The sequence below is a fragment of the Hemitrygon akajei genome, chromosome 9, assembly GCF_048418815.1.
Source record: "Hemitrygon akajei chromosome 9, sHemAka1.3, whole genome shotgun sequence".
Lineage (NCBI taxonomy): Eukaryota > Metazoa > Chordata > Chondrichthyes > Myliobatiformes > Dasyatidae > Hemitrygon > Hemitrygon akajei.
In genome coordinates, this window is record NC_133132.1 from 22,924,873 (window position 1) to 22,944,153 (window position 19,281).

A 19,281-nucleotide genomic window follows, 5' to 3' on the forward strand; every position below is an offset into this window, starting at 1 on the left:
AACTATATGTAATTTAAAGAAAGCATTGTGGACACATTGTAACTATAGAATTGTCCTACTGTTTCCTTTGATCTTTAGCATATAAAAGTGTCATGTACTATTGGTCGAGAGGCCTCTTCTTCCAAGAGTGTCTCAATATGATGCCTGCTGCTCGCTTTTTGTTGAATAAAACACTTCTATATCCACTAGCTTCGGTGTCTCTCCAGTGACTTTGTTCACGTCGCAATATCCATGCCTTACCTGCTTGATCAGCATGTAGGTCTCTGACATGATTTTCTCAATCTTCCCAAGATCAACAGTCATAACCTTTTGACCTTGCTGCCAGACTCTGTATGCATCCAGCAGTAGAGTTTTCCCGGATTCAGTGTCATCTATCAGTTTTCTCTTCCTGCCCAGTTTTCTGACCATTTGGTTGGCCACAATGTATGATGACCCTGTTGATCCTTGCTGTTTTGAACTGATGCTCAGCTCCTCCAAAGAAAGTTCAGCAGGTTTGCATTCAGAGCCCTTCCCCTCAGTGAGGCCAACAGTTTTGTTGTGGTCTGTATCCAAACCACCAGGAGGCTTGAATGAGAACTCCAATTTTCCTTGTGCAGAGCTGTCAAGTTCCATTGGTTCACCTGTGCCAGTGAGCTCACCCAGAACTGCATCTTGTTCCATCTCCACGCATTTGGGAGTTTGGTCCCTTGGAATATCCTTTACTCCATTTTCTGTATTTTTTAAAGGCCCCTCAGTGATGGTGGGCTTTTTTGCCACATCACCTTTGTGCTCCTCAGCATTTGGCTTGTTTGAAACATCCGATGTCATTTCCCCCATTGGAGGAATTATTGGTTTTGGAACCTGATCTTCGGATACCTAAGTAATGAGATGGAAAAATATTGGAGCATTCATTACACAAACCCATTTAATAGTGGTTTACGTTGACACTTATTTCAAAGCAAATGCTCCCATGCCTCCTCCATTAATTCACATCCACCTCATTTTTTTTTAACCTGTGGATATCCACAGTGCTGCAGCGCACAGGTTAGAACAGGACTTGACTCTCATTACCTTCTTGTTTCATTAGATAGCAGCACCTTAAGCCTTACAGAGGATCCTCCATCTACAACTCTCAGGGGCAATGGTATTCCTGGTGTGAGAACTTGTGACCAGTGCTGTCACAATCTAGAGTTCAGTCTCCCTCACCAGAAGTGCCACAATGTTACTTTGAATAGCTTGGAAAGTATCATAAAACATAAACATAGTTTACAAGCAAAAAAATTCAGATCCCTAGCAACACGTGTATGATATCTGCACCAAGTTCTCAACACCGGTCAGCATTTCTACAGGCAGCACTTTACCCAGGTGCATAAAGAAAATCAAAGAATTCCATTCACTGAATATCTTAACTAAGAGCAGAAAATGCTGGAAACACTCAGCAAGTTGGACAACATTTGTGAAGTTTTCCACCAATGCTGTCTGACCTACTGAGAGATTCTCACATTTCAGTCATAAAAAAGCATGCTAGGCAATTTTATACACTGACCAATACAAAAAAGAAACATTAAAAAATTCTTGACAATTAACTATGTAATAATTTATAGCATTACCCCAGATAATTTCTTTAAGTTGTCCTCAAGCACTTTTACTGTCAATATTAATGCCCGCTTGGCAAGCACTTGACGATCCACATCACGTAAATATTTTCTGTGAAGAAGACCAGAGGGAAATCCATAAGAGCAGACCTTTATACATTGATTAATGGAGCCACACAAATTTGTATTGTATATGAGTCATCTCTTCAATGGCAGCTGAAACTAAATCTCAATCCGCTCTAAAAAAGGGAACAATCACATCTCTCATCTCAGTATTTGTAAATACTACAGCTCTAAATGCAATGGTGGATTTCAAAGCAAGTTAGAACAGCTTCATCACACTGACTCAAAGACTAGTTTGTATAGGACAGCATATTTAGTGAGTTGTAGCGATGTTTTGAATTTTGGGAGGAAACTGAAACCCAGCAAATAAAAAAAGATCTTTGCTTTCCAATTTCCATTCATGCCTATAATTTGTGACCTATTTTCATATCATTTCCTTACATTCAAACCTCACTACCTTGCCCCTCCTTATTTCTATAATATCCAAATAGTCAAGTCCTCCGGTCTCTTGGTCAGCTTTTCTTTTCACTGTACTCTTGTTGGTCATCAGACTTTCTCCTATTGAATCCCCAAGGTCTGAAATTATATTCTGGATGTTCTCCAAACCCTCCCTCTACCTTTTACACCAAGCTTTTAACTAATGAGTGAAGAGGGATGGTGACTACATCTGTGCAGTCCACTGACATTGATTATAAGTGTTGTATAACCCCATCAAGTTCAATGGCAACCTATAATCTGCTGGCTCTTACCAATGTGACCAACCTCTAACTCTCAAGTTACAAGTGTTTGCTAGGGACAGCTGCCCCATTTCTGCCCAGCAAGTTAGTTCAAATGCCATTAAGAAAAGGTAATAGATGCACAGCTTGCCCACAGCACATGAATGAATAAAATAGTTCTGAGATCAAAGTTCTCCTGCGTTACGTCTATAGCACTTTGGCACAAGAACAGATTTTAAAATAATTTCAGATCAAATTTGAATAAAGTGCTCTGTTTTCAGTATCTGGTTTGGAACACCAATGCCCTTCAATGAAAAATCCTACAAAAAGTAGTGGATAAGGCCCAGTCCATCACGGGTAAAACCCTCCTCATCATTGAGCACATCTACACAGAACGTTGTCACAGGAAACCAATAACCATTATCAAGGACATCTACCACCTAGGCCATGCTCTCTTCTCACTGCTGCCATCAGGAAGGTGGTACAGGAGCTTCAGGACTCACACCACCAGATTCAGGAATAGTTGTTACTCCACAATCATCAGGCTCCTGAACCAGAGGAGACAACTTCACTTGACTATACTTGCCCCATCACTATTCCCACTACCTATGGACTCATTTTCAAGGGCTCTTCATCTCATGTTCTTTATATTTATTACAGAGTTATTTATTATTTTTTCTTTCTTTTTTGTATTTGCAATTTGCTGCCTTTTGCAAACTGTTTGTCCACCCTGTTGGTGCAGTCTTTCATTAATTCTATTATGGTTATTCAATTTATTGAGTATGCCCACAAGAAAATGAATCTCAGAGTTGTATATAGTGACATAACAGTATGTGTGTCTAGAAATAAATTTACTTTTAACTTTTGAACTTTGAAAGAAATGTGTCAAGTATAGCAATAATGGTAAGCAACAAAGAAAGGATGTAGTTTTCAAAGAGAACTTTTGCTGTATAGTATTAATTTGGGCACCTGACAGTGGAGGTGACAGATCATGAAACAGCCAACCAAAGGTGTACTGGGTAGAGAAGATAAGGCAGCTGCCATGCAAAGCTGTCTTTACATGGTTTTAATGTAGTTAAACTTATCACTGAGGAAAATAATCTGTAAATGGAAACTCTTACAAATATATTTATCCTTACACAACATGGGACTCCAAAAAAATACTCAAGCAGGTTTTTTAATGTAGGCTAATCGAATATGCCTTCTGACTACAATGGAACAGAACGTGACACCCGTGTCAAAATCTCTATGTAGAATAACAAGTAACGGAGAGATGCCACAGGCACAACATATGCTTTTTCCCAAATCAATCAGTGCCAGGAAATGTTCCTACTTTAAACAATAGCTAATTCTTACCAAATGGAGGCTGGCCAGATAAGAAATATATATATTTCAATCTGTTAATACATAATTTTTGACCAGTTGCCTTAAAAGAATTATAATAGGCTTTGGAAGCTTATCCATTTAGAACTTGAACCAGCTCAGAGAAGAATCTGACTCCACTTGAACACTCCTATGCCAATGCATACAAGACTAATCTTAATTTAAAAGCAATTCTCACTTACATAAAGTTTAAGTACTTTAATCTTGCTGTCACAGTTAATTTGAAGCTATTTTCAGAGTTTATCTCATAACATGTAATATTTTATATATATCTCACCGTATCTCATATTCTAACCACTTCCTTCCCCGGCAAAAGGTTGTGGGGATTTTTTTTTTTGCTTTCATGGCACCTACAGCAAAGTCTGGATCAGTCTTTCTGATGTTCTAGGAAGCAAGCAATCCTGGCAATGCCAGCACCATTTACTAACCACCCTCTAGTTACATTGCAATTCATCTTTTGAAGGTGAATTATTCTTTGATGTCATTTAATATGAGTTTACTCAGCCAACAGTTAAAAGTCAAACCGGGGTCACAGGTACACCAGACTAGATAAGCAAAGGACATCACCGAATCAGTGGATTTTTAAATAATTACTAATGAGCCTGATTATTATTTTTACTTAAACCATTTCACTGAATTCAGATTCTTTAAGTAACATAGATTTTAAAAACTTGGAGAAGTCTTTTACACTGGACAACAAATTTTTTTGAAAATGTTGCTTCCTCATCATTTTTTTTGTTTATGGTAGACCGCTTGAAGTTGAACACAAGTATAGTTTCAGACTACTTGCTTAAGGTAGAAATTTGGAGAAACATGAAATTAACTTTTATTGAACATAATGTTTTTAAGTACAGGCAGTCCCTGGGTTACGAATGAGTTCCGTTCCTGACTCCGTCTTTAAGTCAGATTTGTACATAAGTCGGAACAAGTACGTCCAGTATTATTTAGTGTCAGTTAGTCAAATGTTTCTCATAGTATATATTTTACCTTTCTATGCATATAAAACACTTAAGAAACGTATGTATTCCAATAATTAAACCACTGCGTTGCTTAATAATAATTGTAGCTTTCATCGGGGCAGGGTCTTTCACGCTCCATTATGCTTACATTATCCTTTAAAATTGTTACGATCATTGACCAACTGTAGCCTAACGCTTTTCCAATGACCGATGATGTTTCACCTCTTTCCAAAAGCTTTATTATTTCCACATTATTTTCAATCGCGATCGCTTCCCATCAGTGGAACAGAAACATTGTGGGCGGCGGGTCCCGAGCTCTCCCAGCTCCCGAGGTCCGCTGGGTTTGGGTATTTGATCCTCCACAATATTCCGCGTGGGAATTTAAACTGGAGGTGGCAGTGTTTTTTTTTTACGAGGTCAAGTTGCAAGCTCGATATCAACCAGGCATGGATGGTACGGGAGTCACTGGATCGACATCAACCCGGCTCAGGAGCAGTCTGCCACTGGATCGAACTCAGAAACCTCCGTTCTCCAGCCCAGCACTGATCTCACTGCACCACCAGCCGACCGGAACGGGGGCGCAGGGTCAGGGCGAATCTTGCTAAGAAAAATTTAAGCCAACTACAAAGTTACACACTCAACACAGTGTCAACGGCAACCATTTAAAATGGCGGACGGCGTTCTCCTTCCTCGGTTCGTAAGTATGAGTTGTCGGTAAGTCGGGCGTTCGTAACTCGGGGACTACCTGTACTGATGATTTTCATTTGTACTCAGTGTCTGAAGCTTCTCGCTTAAGTGTCTAACAATAATCAGCCAGCACTGTTGGATCCTGGTTACCCTGATACCATTGCTCCATTTCCGCAATGTCCTGGTGAAACCTTTCAGCATGCTTGTCACTGACAGCACCAAGATTTGTGGGAAGAAGTCTAAATAGGAATGCAGAAAATAAATCTTTATATATTGCACTTCACAGTTTTGTATGCTTGAAGCATATCAACTAGCTGCAGTGCACGTAGTTTGGTACTCTGTAGTTGCTAAAAAAAAATTTCAACATCCTTGGATACCTACCACGTGAACTAGAAGTTCTTCGAAGTGCCTGTCACTGATTACTCGTTTGATTGTGGACCAACAAAAATGCCTTCCTTAATCTTGGCATCTGTTATTCTGACTTGAATTATGAATTAAAATAACAAATGCAAGCAATTTTAAAAAATAGTGCATTTTGGGGAAATTTCATGGCTATATTCATGATCAGCAGCCCATAATCCATAAGATATCCCTAAAGTATTCAGGAAGCAAAAGTTTTGTTGTCCAGTGTTATCAAAGTCATTTTACTACCTGTATGTATTTCTTACGTATTTTTCAAAATATCCAGAAAATAGTACTTCTTGTTTGATACACGTTCAAACTATGAATTGTCTTCAGTTTTGTATAGTAGTAGCATTCCCATATTACCTCTATGCATTATATTAGTATAATGCAAACTAAAATATGATGCCACACTCACAAAACATGACTGTTGCCAAGAAGGTACTGTGTGATGTGATTCTAGCAGAGGGAGTTTTCAGTAGAATAAATCCATGATCTATATACAAGGGACGTTTCAAGAATGTATTATATGAGCTTACAAAAGCTACTCGAACAATTATCCAAGTTAAAACCAAAAGCCTGGGCTCTGTTTTACCTGCCAACACTTTTCCCACATCTAATATCTTGATACAAATAGATTATGAATGCAACAATAAAGGCCCTTCCACCTTCCATCTCCCCCCACCTTATCACCACCAGCTTTGGCTAGAAATTTCAAATTAGCACACAAACTTATGCTAAATTTACCAATCTTCCACAATTACTTGAAATGCATTACTACCAACGAGAGGAATATTAGGTAAAAAGATACTGAAAACTCCTTGACTATGTCCACCTGAGAGAAGGAAAGTCTGCAATCTGAAGGACTGCATTTAGACAATATAGTACTGCCTCATTTCTCCACCAGAGCATCAGCCTAAACCTCATGAGTAGACGAAGAAACAAATCTATATTCTTTTGATTTTAGGAAAACAAACAAGTTCTTAAGGAGACGAGGGCAGTGGAGATATTGAGATGTTTCCACTAATGGGAGAATGAGGGGACACAGGTCTATGATGAGGGGTAGTTATTTAAAAATGAAATACATAAGGATTTCTCACATCGTGGAATTTCCTACCTGAGTATTCTGGAGGCCAGACTATTAGGGGTATTTAAAAAGGAAGTAGAACCATTTTTGAAAGATTAGGAAATTGAGGACAATGGGAACTTCAATAAAAGGAGACTGAATCTGTAGTAGATCAGCCAGTGAATGGCAGGATAGGCTTGGGGAGCCAAATGGCTTACTACTGCTTCCATTTTCTTGTTTTCTTACATTCTGTGTTGACAAATGAAGAATATCCATTGATGTGGTACTAAACTACTGGTACGTGTAGAATGAACTGTGTAGGTCAATACTTCCAGGAAAGGCAAGGACAAGCAAAGGTTGGAGAAGCCATAAAATGAGAATAAACTATTACAAATACTCCAGACACAGCATGTGATAAATCACTGGGGGACGGAGTCATGGAGAGAAACTATAACAGCATCAGTGTAGATTCATTATATGGATACTCATTCTTCAACACTGATTAGTAAAATTTATACTTAAAACAAATCCCTATTTACATTTCTATTCTAGCATGTAATCTAGCATGTATTTCAGTATGTAGGGGGTAAATACAACCATAGGTATCATGCTATTATATTTGAGTAGAAATTATTCAGTGATGATTTTTTTTTCATATTGAACAAGTGAACTTTGTTTAATCTGTCTCTGAAACAGAAGGGAGAAAGCGGATTCGTGTGGAACTGCACATGTCAAAAAAGGAAGATAGCAGTTCTAATACAGCTTAAAATGGCAATATCTGCTTGGCAGGCAACTCAAAACTGCACAACAACACATAAGCAGACATTACAGGAAATGCTGAAGAGACTTCAGTTATATAATAGCTACAGAGATAACTTACAGTAAGACACACAGGGTGAAGACATTGGGTTGGCAAAATGTTCTTTCTTATCTGCAATTTTTAGGTTTGAGTTCAATCCTGGTCTACTTAGATGAAAATATTTTCTCTAGCGGTTAACGTGGAATAAATTAAAGAAAAACCTTTAAAATAGAATAAATCTAAATAATCCTAAAGCAGTAGTTAGTCAGCAAACTTTAACAACAAACTAACATTAAATTAACAATTTTATTCAAGAGTCACAATGATATCTGTTGCCAGCAACATAGCTTGAAATTGAGCAGATTGGACCTATGCTTAATGGCATTAAAAACATGACCTTACTGAAACAAGATTTTGAGGGACTTAGGCAGGTTAGGGAGGAATCTAGCTTCAAAGTAAGAGCTCACTCATTTGAGATAGAGGTGAGGATTGGTATGTGTTCCTTCGTCTTTCCCTTCCTGAAGTCCACAATCAGCTCTTTGGTCTTACTGACATTGAGTCAGTAAGACGAAATCATTAGAATCCTCTAATGATTCTATCAATCACTTTGTCTGAGACGAAGGAACACATACCAATCTCACAGAGGGATCAGAAGTGGAGAGAGTGAGCAGTTTCAAGTTCCTGGTTATCAAGATCTCTGAGGATCTAACCTGGTCCCAACACATTGATGTAGTTATAAAGAAGGCCAGACAGCGGCTATACTTTATTAGGAGTTTGAAGAGATTTGGTATGTGAACAAATACACTCAAAAACTTCTACAGATGTACCGTTGACCGTGGAGAGCATTCTGACAGGCTGCATCACTGTTTGGTATGGAGGGGCTACTGCACAGGACCGAAAGAAGCTGCAGAAGTTTGTAAATCTAGTCAGCTCCATCTTGGGTACTAGCCTTCAAAGTACCCAGGACTTCTGGGAGCGGTGTCTCAGAAAGGCAGCATCCATTATTAAAGACCTCTAGCTCCCAGGGCGTGCCCTTTTCTCACTGCTACCATCAGGTAGGAGGTACAGTAGCCTGGAGGTACACACTCAGTGATTTGGGAACAGTTTCTTCCCCTCTGCCATCCAATTCCTAAATGGACATCGAACCCTTGGACACTACCTCACTTTTTTTTTAATATACAGTATTTCTGGGTTTTTTTGCACATTTTTAATCTATTCAGTATATGTATACTGTAATTGATTTATTTATTATTTTCTAAAAATTTTATTTGATTTTTTTTGTCGTCTATATTATGTATTGCATTGAACTACTGCTACTAAGTTAACAAATTTCACGTCACATGCCAGTGATAATAAACGTGATTCTGATTTTGAAATATTTTCAACTGAATAATGGTAGGGGTCTGGAATTCACTGTCTGAAACTATGGTGAAAGCAGAAATGCTCATGACATTTCAACATTACTTGTGTGAAATATAGGGCTTGAGGTGCTTTGTGCTGGATGGTGACTGTGGGCTGAGTACCTCCTTTTTTGACTTCTATACACAGGAAAGGGCTTCTGTGTTATAAAGTTCCTGTCATAGGACTAATTGCATTACAGACATAACATAATTATTACACATCTTACTGACCATCACTTTATTGAAGTTGTTTCTGAACACAGATCAAATGATCCACTGGATGTAAATCTTAAAGTATCACGACTGATGAAAAATGCAAGGGTGCTTTATGCGAGGGGCAGTAGTTCCAGGCTGATCTAAATCTAGGCTGACATATTTGGAACGGCGATCACCAAGGAGCCCATGGGAGGAACAACAGTTGAGCCAATTAAACCTCTTGTTACATTTCTGTGCAATCATTACCTTGAGACTTAGTTATTGGAAATCAACCTCCTTCATTCCATTCTCCATAGATCTGAGGTTATCCAAAACACTGCTGCTCACTCCTCAGCTCACAAAGCTCCCATGCCCTCATCAGCCCCTGCCTGTTGACAGGGGGTTAGGCATCTAATTAAAACAGTCAGCCTCATTTTTTCCCACAAACTTTCCATCATGATATCTGTAATCTTCTCTCTCTGATTATTCAACAGTTCCACGATCTTCCACTTCAGCCTCTGAAACATTGATGATTTCACTTGTTATGCTGCTGAGTGCTTTCTGTGAAATTCCATACTAAATATCTTTACCTGGCTCTCTCTAAAAATGTACTTAAAACTTTTCTTTGACTTGGCTTTTAATCATTTGTATGCTCTCTCTTTATCAGGCACACTGACAAGTTTTGTTAGATAATGCTTCTCAGATGTGTCTTGGGTGTTTTAAGTTAGTTATATAATATAACTAATCTCTGGGAAACAGATTGTGCACTTGAATGTTGTGACACAGAAGCAGTTTTGTTCGCTAAGGAGGAGCAGGGAGGCTGCAGTATTTCCTGCACACCTCTAATTAGGCAAGGACATAAAGCAGCAAATGCTAGAAGGGTGTAAAAACAGAATGCATAAAGGAAAGACACGAATGACTAAAATATATTAAAAGAAGTTTTTTTTTTATCCCGAGTGTTATCAGAACAAGGAAATAAACAGTGCTAGATCTAGTTTGGCCAAGATTAAGGTTCAGTGAATTATCAAAGAAGAAAATTCAATTAGAAAATATTGAATTATACTGAAAAGAAAGGGATCAGAAACAAAGATTAGAAACAAGGACATTCTTTAACAAGGAAAGGAACATTTTTCCAGAAAATTGAAAACACAACATATACAGAGGAAGAGTGAAAGTGGAAATTAAAATGCGTGAGCAACAAAATGGAAATAAAAATGAAATTATTTTACGACTATAAAAACTATAAAATGGGAATCAAAGAAAGGGTGGCATCAATTTTAAAAAAACCCAGTACCAGGAAACAAAATAATCTTGACGAAGCAGACAAGATTGTAAAAGGTATAAAACTACATTCCATCTGTCTTTACACAAATCAGGACAGCCATTGATCCACTGAATGAGAAGGTAACAGAGAAGTAAAATCAGTATCAGGTTTAATATCACTAGCATATGTCGTGAAATTTGTAAACTTCACAAATTTCACAACATATGCCAGTGATATTAAACCTGATACTGATTCCGATTCTGAAATAGGGTACGATTAGGAAAACTAACAAGGAGTTAGCAGTACTCAAAAGTATTGAGATTTCCAAGTCAACACAGAATGCCACAGAAACAGCAGAGATTATTTCAGATGACCTTGAATTTCATTTCAGGCAGTGATGTTGTGGGGGTGGAACTGGACTCTCTGACGGTGGTGTCTGAAAAGAGGATGCTGTCCAAGTTGCATGCCATCTTGGACAATGTCTCCCATCCACTGCATAATGTACTGGTTAGGCACAGGAGTACATTCAGCCAGCGACTCGTTCCACTGAGATGCAACATTGAGCGTCATAGGAAGTCATTTCTGCCTGTGGCCATCAAACTTTACAACTCCTCCCTCGGAGTGTCAGCCACCCTGAGCCAATAGGCTGGTCCTGGACTTATTTCCACTTGGCATAATTTACTTATTATTATTTAATTATTTGTGGTCTTATATTGCTATATTTCTACACTATTCTTGGTTGGTGCGACTGTAATGAAACCCAAATAAAGTATGTCTGTCTGTCTGTCTGTACCTCCAACTCCAAATCATGCACTCAGTGAGGCTCTGCCGCATGGGGCAAGCAGGAGATAGCTTGAGACAGGGAGTGCTCCTTTTGCTGCTTACATCAGGATTTCTGCAGAGACTCAATGGACCTTTTCTATTTTGAGCAGTTATGGGCCAGAATTTCCCACAGACCAATGAGGACAGCACATATACAATTTGAGATTGGTTTCATTTGAGCATAGGGTAATCTCTTGCCATGAAAGAACTCAGAATGGAATCATGCTGGGCATGCAAATTTCCAAACCTGTTCATCAGAGCCAACTGACTAACCACGACCTCTCTATGCTGGATTTTTTGCTAAGGAGAAGGTGCTGATGCTGATTTCCTCATCCTACAGAAATCTTTCAGGGCCTTACCAGTTTAGCATCTTTGTTTCAAAGGGTGAAATAGACTAGGTAACTATCAGTTAGGCTGTTTTACCCAAGCTGTGAGGAATAATCAGAAACAAAATAATCTATCACGGGTGGGGGGGGGGGGGGGGGAGGGTGGTTCCTAAAGATAATAGCACACAAAGAGGTGCTAGATGCAAATTGCATCCGATTAATTTTTATCAACTTCTTCAATGAAATAAAGAAGGAGCTGATGAAAGTTATACATGAAGTATACAGACTTTCAATTTTGCTAAATGTGGTACTTTATTAACTACCTTTGCAAGTCATAGGATTAAAGGAATGAAAGTAGTAGAAAAACTGCAGGTGCAAGAAATCTGAAACGAAAGTAGGAAATGCTGGAGATACTTAGTAAGTTCATGCACCTTGGGAAAGAGAAGCAGAGTTCACTTTTTCAGGTCTTCAACCTGTTTGTCTTTTCACAGATGCTGGCTGACCTGCTGAGTGTTTCCAGCAGTTTGTGTTTTTATTATCATAGTGAACAGCTGTTTTTCAGTCTGGAGGGAAGTATGTTGTGATGCTCCCAGCAGTTGGTTTTCAGAATACAACGTTTTAATTTATACTGACCCCAGATTTGTGCAATGGGAGTATAATTTAAAAGTCTGCAGCTGACACAAAACCTGAAAATATAGTAAACAATGAGAAGGATAGCAGATGTCAAGAGGATGTAGGCAGACTAGTAAAATGGGCAAACATATGGCAGATTAAATTTAATGCAGAGAAGCGTGAAGCAATCTATTTTGGAAAGCAAAATGATGAAGGGGAGTATCAGTTAATTACCATTTTGAAGAGAATGCAGGGACAGGGAAGATCCATAAGGGTACATATATCAATTGTGAAAGGTGCCAGAACAAGTTAATAAAATTTAAAGCAGATGGAACAGTTGGACTGAAAAGTCGAGGCAATGGAGATAGGAGCTATTCTGGTTCAGAAACAAACTCTACAGATAGGTAGGCTATCTGGCTATAAAGACTGTAGTGGTCATGGTGTGGAAGAGTTAAAACAGGGTAGGGGGAAAACAGTGGGGTGGGGGTTAAGATGGGAAAGGGGGAGGGGTTGCAGTATGAGAGTTACTGAATCACTTATTGAAGACAGAGGAAACACTTTATTAGTAAAGGAAACTAAACCTCCAAAGTCAGAAGCAAGGATGATACTGTAACGATCTGTCTACTGTAGCCCTGCTTCCACCTGCTGAGTTTTCCCAGGGTCTGGGACTCCTGAGTAACACATTAAAGACAGGAACACGATTAACATGAAAGGTATGTACCCTCATTAAAACATTTCAAGAACTTATACACATCAAGTGACTGGTTTAACCAGATGTGATGCCAATTTGAACACAGAATTGTAGGAATTTAGATCAGACCATTAAGAGGTATGATGGAATGAAGTATGGAGTTAATAAAAGCTGGATGAGGTTAGAATGTAATAACATGAAAAAAACAGGAGCAGGATGAGACCATTCAGCACCCCCCAAGCCTGTCCTGTCATTCAATATGCTCCATCTCAAATTTAGCCTCCTTTTCTGTGTCAGTTCCCCATACCCTTAATTCTCAAATCTTTCAAAGGTCTATTTTCTTTCCAGATTCCCTCAATAATCCACTTTCCAAGGGAAAGAATTCCAGAGACTTGGCATCTTTCATGTGGATAAATAGTAAGCAAAAATTGATTCAACTAATACCTTACATGCTTGGAGAGACGATATTTATTCAGATACTGGAGTAGATAACTGCTATTGGTGGAGAATGTTTCCTGTACATTTGAGGCCTTGTCATTTTGCTGAACAGATATCAGCTTCCGATGAATGCCCTCTTAATGCACTGATGCAGTATTTTTGATTATTCCGAGCAAAGGAAGAACACAGCAACTACGCACTAGATTTACAGACCTAAAGTAATTCACAGGTCAATATATATATATATCACCCGCTGGATTGTCACTTATTCTTTGCTAGTATCTTCATCTGCAAGATCCCTCAAATAGCAATATCGTAATGACAGGGTAACCTTTTATTACAAATGAGAAAATATGCAGATGCTGGAAATCCAAGCAATACACACAAAATGCTGGAGGAATTCTGCAGGCCAGGCAACATCTATGAAAAGGAGTACAGTCAACATTTCGGTCCTGCCGCAGGGTCTCAGCCCAAAATGTCGACTGTACTCTTTTGCATAGATGCTGCCTGACCTGCTGAGTCCCTCCAGCATTTTGTGTGTGTTGCTAAGCTTTTATTAATTGTTGTTAATCTTACTAATTTTAGTTCTTTCAAATAACACCATGGGACCCGATACATCTACTTGTATGAGAAATAGGGGTGTCAGTCTAACATCTCATCTGAAATGTCACCATTCTTCCCACTGTTCACTGCCGGTGCCACTCTCTAGAGTGCTTGGTCTTTGAATTGGAACTGGAACCACAATACTCTGGGTCAGAGCTATGGAACCACCAAATGAGATTCAACATCTGAAAAGGACAAACATCACTAAAATTCCACATTCTGGTATGACTAGCTCTAACTGTAACAGGGCGAGACAAAGATTTATGACAGCAAAATAGCCGAAGGCATGATAAGGTAAAATGTTACTTGAGAAGTGCAAAATGTTCACGTGCTGAAGAATTTAGTTTAATGCAAGGCTGGTATGTGCTCCCAAGGGTTAGGAACTCTACCTAAAGGCAGCAAAGAGTGAGAAAGAAAGACTTACAGAGCTAAAGGATCATGTGGATTTGGGAATTGGGATGAAAATACAAAAGAAACAACAAAAACAAAATGAGACAATTTGCTGATGAATAACAAGACTTCGAAATCACTGCTAGTAATGTTAAAAACAGACTCTGTGGAACCACAAATAGGCTGAATCAGAGTAAAACAAAATCTCAACTTTCTACTGTACCTAAAGGCATATAACAACAATATTAGAACATAGCACATAGAAATCTACAGCACTTTACAGGTCCTTCGACCCACAAAGTTGTGCCAACTATGTAACCTGCTCTAGAAACTGCAAAGAATCTCTTACCCACATAGCTATTTTTCTAATTCCATGTACCTATCTAACAGTCTCTTAAAAGACTCTATTGTATTCACCTCTGCCACCATCGCCAGCAGTGTATTCCATGCACCCACCACTCTCTGTGTGGAAAAACTTACCCCTGACATCCTCCCTGGACCTACTTTCAAGCACCTTAAAACTATGTCCCCTCGTATTAGCCATTTCAGCCCTGGGGAAAAGTCTCTGGTTATCCACATGATCAATGCCTCTCATCGTCTTATGCACCTCTATCAGGTCACCTCTCATCCTCCGTCACTCCAAGGAGAAAAGGCCAAGTTCACTCAACCTATTCTCATAAGTCACGCTCTCCAATCCAGGCAACATCCTTGTAAATCTCCTCTGCACTCTCTCCTTAGTATCCACATCCTTCCTGTAATGAGGTGACCAGAAATGAACATAGAACTCCAAGTGGGGTCTAGCTAAGATCTTATATAGCTGTAACATTACCTCACGGCTCTTGAACTCAATCCCATGGTTGATGAAGGCCAATGGACAGCAGCTTTGAGTGTCCTATGGGCATGGAACCCAAGATCTCTCTGATCCTCCACACTGCCAAGAATCTTACCATTAATATTACATTCTGTCTTCTAATTTGACCTACTGAAATGAACCACTTCACACTTATCTGGTTGAACTCCATTTGCCACTTCTCAGCCCGGTTCTGCATCCTATCCCACTGTAACCTCTGACAACCCTCCAGATCATCCACAACACCCCAACCTTTGTGTCATCAGCAAACTTACTAACCCTTCCTTCTACTTTCTCATCCAGGTCATTTATAAAAATCACTAAGAGGAGAGGTCCCAGAACAGATCCCTGGGAACACCACTGGTCACAACCTCCATGCAGAATACAAACTATCTACGACCACCCTTTGTCTTCTACTGGCAAGCCAATTCTGGATCCGCAAAGCAAGGTCTCCTTGGATCCCATGCCTCCTTGTTTTCTGAAGGAGCCTTGCATGGGGAACCTTATCAAATGTCATAATGAAATCTATATACACCACATCCACTGCTCTACTTTCAATTTGTTTTGTTACATCTTCAAAGAATTCAATCAAGCTCGTAAGGCATGACCTGCCCTTGAAAAAGTCACGCTGACTATCCCTAATCAGATTATGTCTCTTCAAATGCTTAAACCTGCCTCTCAGGATCTTCTCCAACAATTTGCCCACCACTGAAGTAAGACTCACTGGCCTATAATTTCCTGAGTTATCTCTACTCCCTTTCTTGAACAAGGGAACAACATCTGCAACCCTCCAATCCTCCGGTACTTCTCCCATCCCTATTGATGATGCAAAGGTCACTGCCAGAGGCTCAACAATTTCCTCCCTTGCTTCCCACAGTAGCCTGGGGTATATCTTGTCCAGATCAGGTGACTTATCTATATTAATACTTCTCAAAAGCTCCAGCACTTCCTCTTTGTTAATGTCCATTTGCTCAAGCTTTTCGGACCCCATAAATACCAAGGTTCTTTTCCTTGGTGAATACTGAAGCAAAGTATTATGCAAGTACCTCTGCTACCTTCGTGCTGGCTGGTGGCGTAGTGGCATCAGCGCTGGACTTTGTGGCGGAAGGTCCAGAGTTCGAATCCAGCCAGCTACCGTGCATGCTTCCCATCCGTGCTGGGTTGAGCGTCGAGCTAGCAACTCGACCTCGTAAAAAAGAAATTGCCTGCTACAGCATCAACAGCAAAAAGTTGATGGCCTATGCTCTCTCTTCTCTGCTACCTTCTCTGGCTCCATGCACTCATTTCCACTGTCACACCTGATTGGTCCTATTGCTCTTCACATACTTGTAGAATGGGGTTTTCCTTAATCCTGTTTGCTAAGGCCTTCTCAAGGCCCCTTCTAGCTCTCAATTTTATTCTTAGTTCTTAGGCACCCTTGTAGTTTTCTAGAATCCTAACAGTACCAAGTTTCTTGAACCTTGTAAGCTTTTCTTTTCTTCTTAACTGGATTTTCTACATCCATTGTATGCCATGGTTCTGGAGAGATTTTTTAAAACTTTATCTCAAATACTTAATTGCTACTTGGAACCTAACCCTCTGATTGCTCTTTTCGGCACCTTGGGAGAAGCTGACATGCATCTGACTCTGACTAAGCGTCATACATTGTCTTTCGCCTCTCTTTTGGCCAGACATGCAGTCCTTCTTAAGTGGAAAGATGCTGCCCCACCCACTCATGCTCAATGGCTCAGAGACATTATGTCCTGCTTAGACCTTGAAAAGATTCATTATTCACTTCTTAATTCAGACATAAAGTTCCAAAAGGTGTGGGGACCTTTCCTTGAATATTTTCATAATTCCCATTTAGATTAAGGGTGCATCCTTCCCTTTTATTCTGTTGAATTTAAATCCCTTACTTCCAGCTTCTTTCGGTTAAGATTTACGCTTTTTTTGATGTGTAAACATATTATTGTTCAGGTAGTAGGCAATATATCTTCTTTTTATAAATACAGCTCTGTGGTGATAAAAGTTCTGATTAACTTTTTTATATATCGTAAGGTTGGCTTGGAGTTGGGTAGTGGAAGGGTGGGGTGGTAACTAACTTTATACGATGGGTGCTTTTTCTTAATCGTTATGAACTGTACATTTGATATTATTGTTTTGCACTGTATAAACCTCTTTTATTAAATTGTTTTTCTTCGTCTTGTCCCATTGTAGAAACTCATTAAAAAAAAGATTGCAGTTGGAAGCTGCAACACGTTGTCCAGTTGGTGAGGAGGGTTGCAAATCCTTCAGCCTTGTCTTTGTCATTCTTTGTTATTGCCGAGAATGGGGACAGTGCTATGGATTGTGTTTGCCTTAACAACCTCTTAGTGTGTGGATATAATCACCTTCTACTCTCGCTTCTTTTGTGTACATTTGTAGTATGGTTCTCTATACCAATTCAAAATACCACAACAATGCATTTTACACAACTGAAATAATTATACAAAGTAGAGATTTAGCACTTAAGTAAAAGTCAAAGACAGAAGAAACAAAACTGAATGGGGGAAAGAATAGATTGAATGAAACCAATATCACTTTAGGGGAGAGTCCAGAAGTACCTGCTATTTCCTCTGGAGTAAAATCCAAATCAGTCTTATATACAATGATGGAATAAAAGAAAAAGATAAATATCTGGAATGTTCAGCACTTAATTGTTTTCATGATAGTATCCGCAGAAGGAAATAATGAAGGGAATATTTCAATTTCTCCAATTTTATGTGAATATTCACATTTCTGATTCTTTAATCTGAGGAAGGAAACTACATTAGAATCGTAAGCATGTAACTCTGAAATTTTGAACATGCACACTTACTTTCCTTGGTCAGGTGTCCTTTGAAGCATGGAAGATACTCTCAACAGAGTATTATGGTCCTTCAGTTGTGATAAAACATCAAGTAAGATGACAATTGAACGGTTCATATGTGAAGCAAAGCTGCCAGGACGGTCGATTTCATCTACAGGAATACGCCAGATTCCCTACAGAAGTAAAACAATAGTTTAAGTTTTTCGATATTCATGCTTAAAACTTGAGAATTAAAGATAACCATATCAGGATGACTTCAAAACATTATCCAAGATCACCATATTACAAATTGGTGAGGAAGATTTCACACAATAGTTATTTGTACTTAAAACTGTAACATTTCAGAAAAGTTCTGGGATTCAGTGCACACTCAGCGATTCAGGAACAGCTTCTTCCCCTCTGCCATCTGATTCCCAAATGGACACTGAAGCTTCAGACACTATCTCACTGTTTTTTTAAATATACAGTATTTCTGTTTTTGCACATTTAAAAAAATCTCTTCAGTATACATAATTGATTTACATCTTTATTTATTATTATGTTTCTTTTATTTATTATAATGTTTTCTCTCTGCTAGATTAGGTATTGCATTGAACTTCTGCTGCAAAGTTAACAAATATCACATCACATGCTGGTGATAATAAACCTGATTCTGATTCTGGGCTGTCCCATGATGGCTATATTGCAGCACGTTAGAATAGGTCATAATCATACCCAAAATGCACGTTTACACATCAGTATAATTTATTGTAGAGCACAAGTTACTCAGCCACAGAGTGTATTTGTCTCCCACAGAATATTTGTTCACCTGCTCCCCATATTCCATTACTTCCTTTCCTTTCATCCTCATAACTAATCAAACCTTGAATGTTGACAGTCCTGCCTGCACCTTTGGAAAGCAATTCCACAACTTCCTAACTGTGTGTTTAGAGGGCTGTATTTTGGGTATATACCTCAAGAATGGTTGAAAAGAGATTAAATATTTAATGAATATACTGCTGGTGGCTGGTAAAAAGACTCTTACTAGGAAATGGTTATCACAGGAGAGCCCAACTTTAAATGCATGGATGGAAATTACAATGGACGTTTACAAAATGGATAACAGCATCTGTTAATCATAAGCTGGAACAATTTGATTCATACTGGGAAAAATGGTTTAACTACATAATGCCTCATAGGCCTGATTTTAATCTCACAAATCAATGAATATGTTG

General features: G+C 39.0%; 1 protein-coding gene across 2 annotated transcripts in view; it reads right to left on the reverse strand.

The window, feature by feature from the left end:
- The window catches only part of cabin1 (calcineurin binding protein 1), a 564,595-nt gene that overhangs the window by 160,363 nt on the left and 384,951 nt on the right, over positions 1-19,281 (reverse strand). For both annotated transcript variants that reach the window (XM_073055615.1, XM_073055613.1), the window contains 3 exons: positions 18,077-18,240; positions 1,590-1,686; positions 241-855 (listed from right to left, as the gene is read on the reverse strand). In XM_073055615.1, coding sequence (XP_072911716.1) covers positions 241-855; positions 1,590-1,686; positions 18,077-18,240 — 876 coding nt within the window. The remainder of the gene's footprint in view (positions 1-240; positions 856-1,589; positions 1,687-18,076; positions 18,241-19,281) is intronic.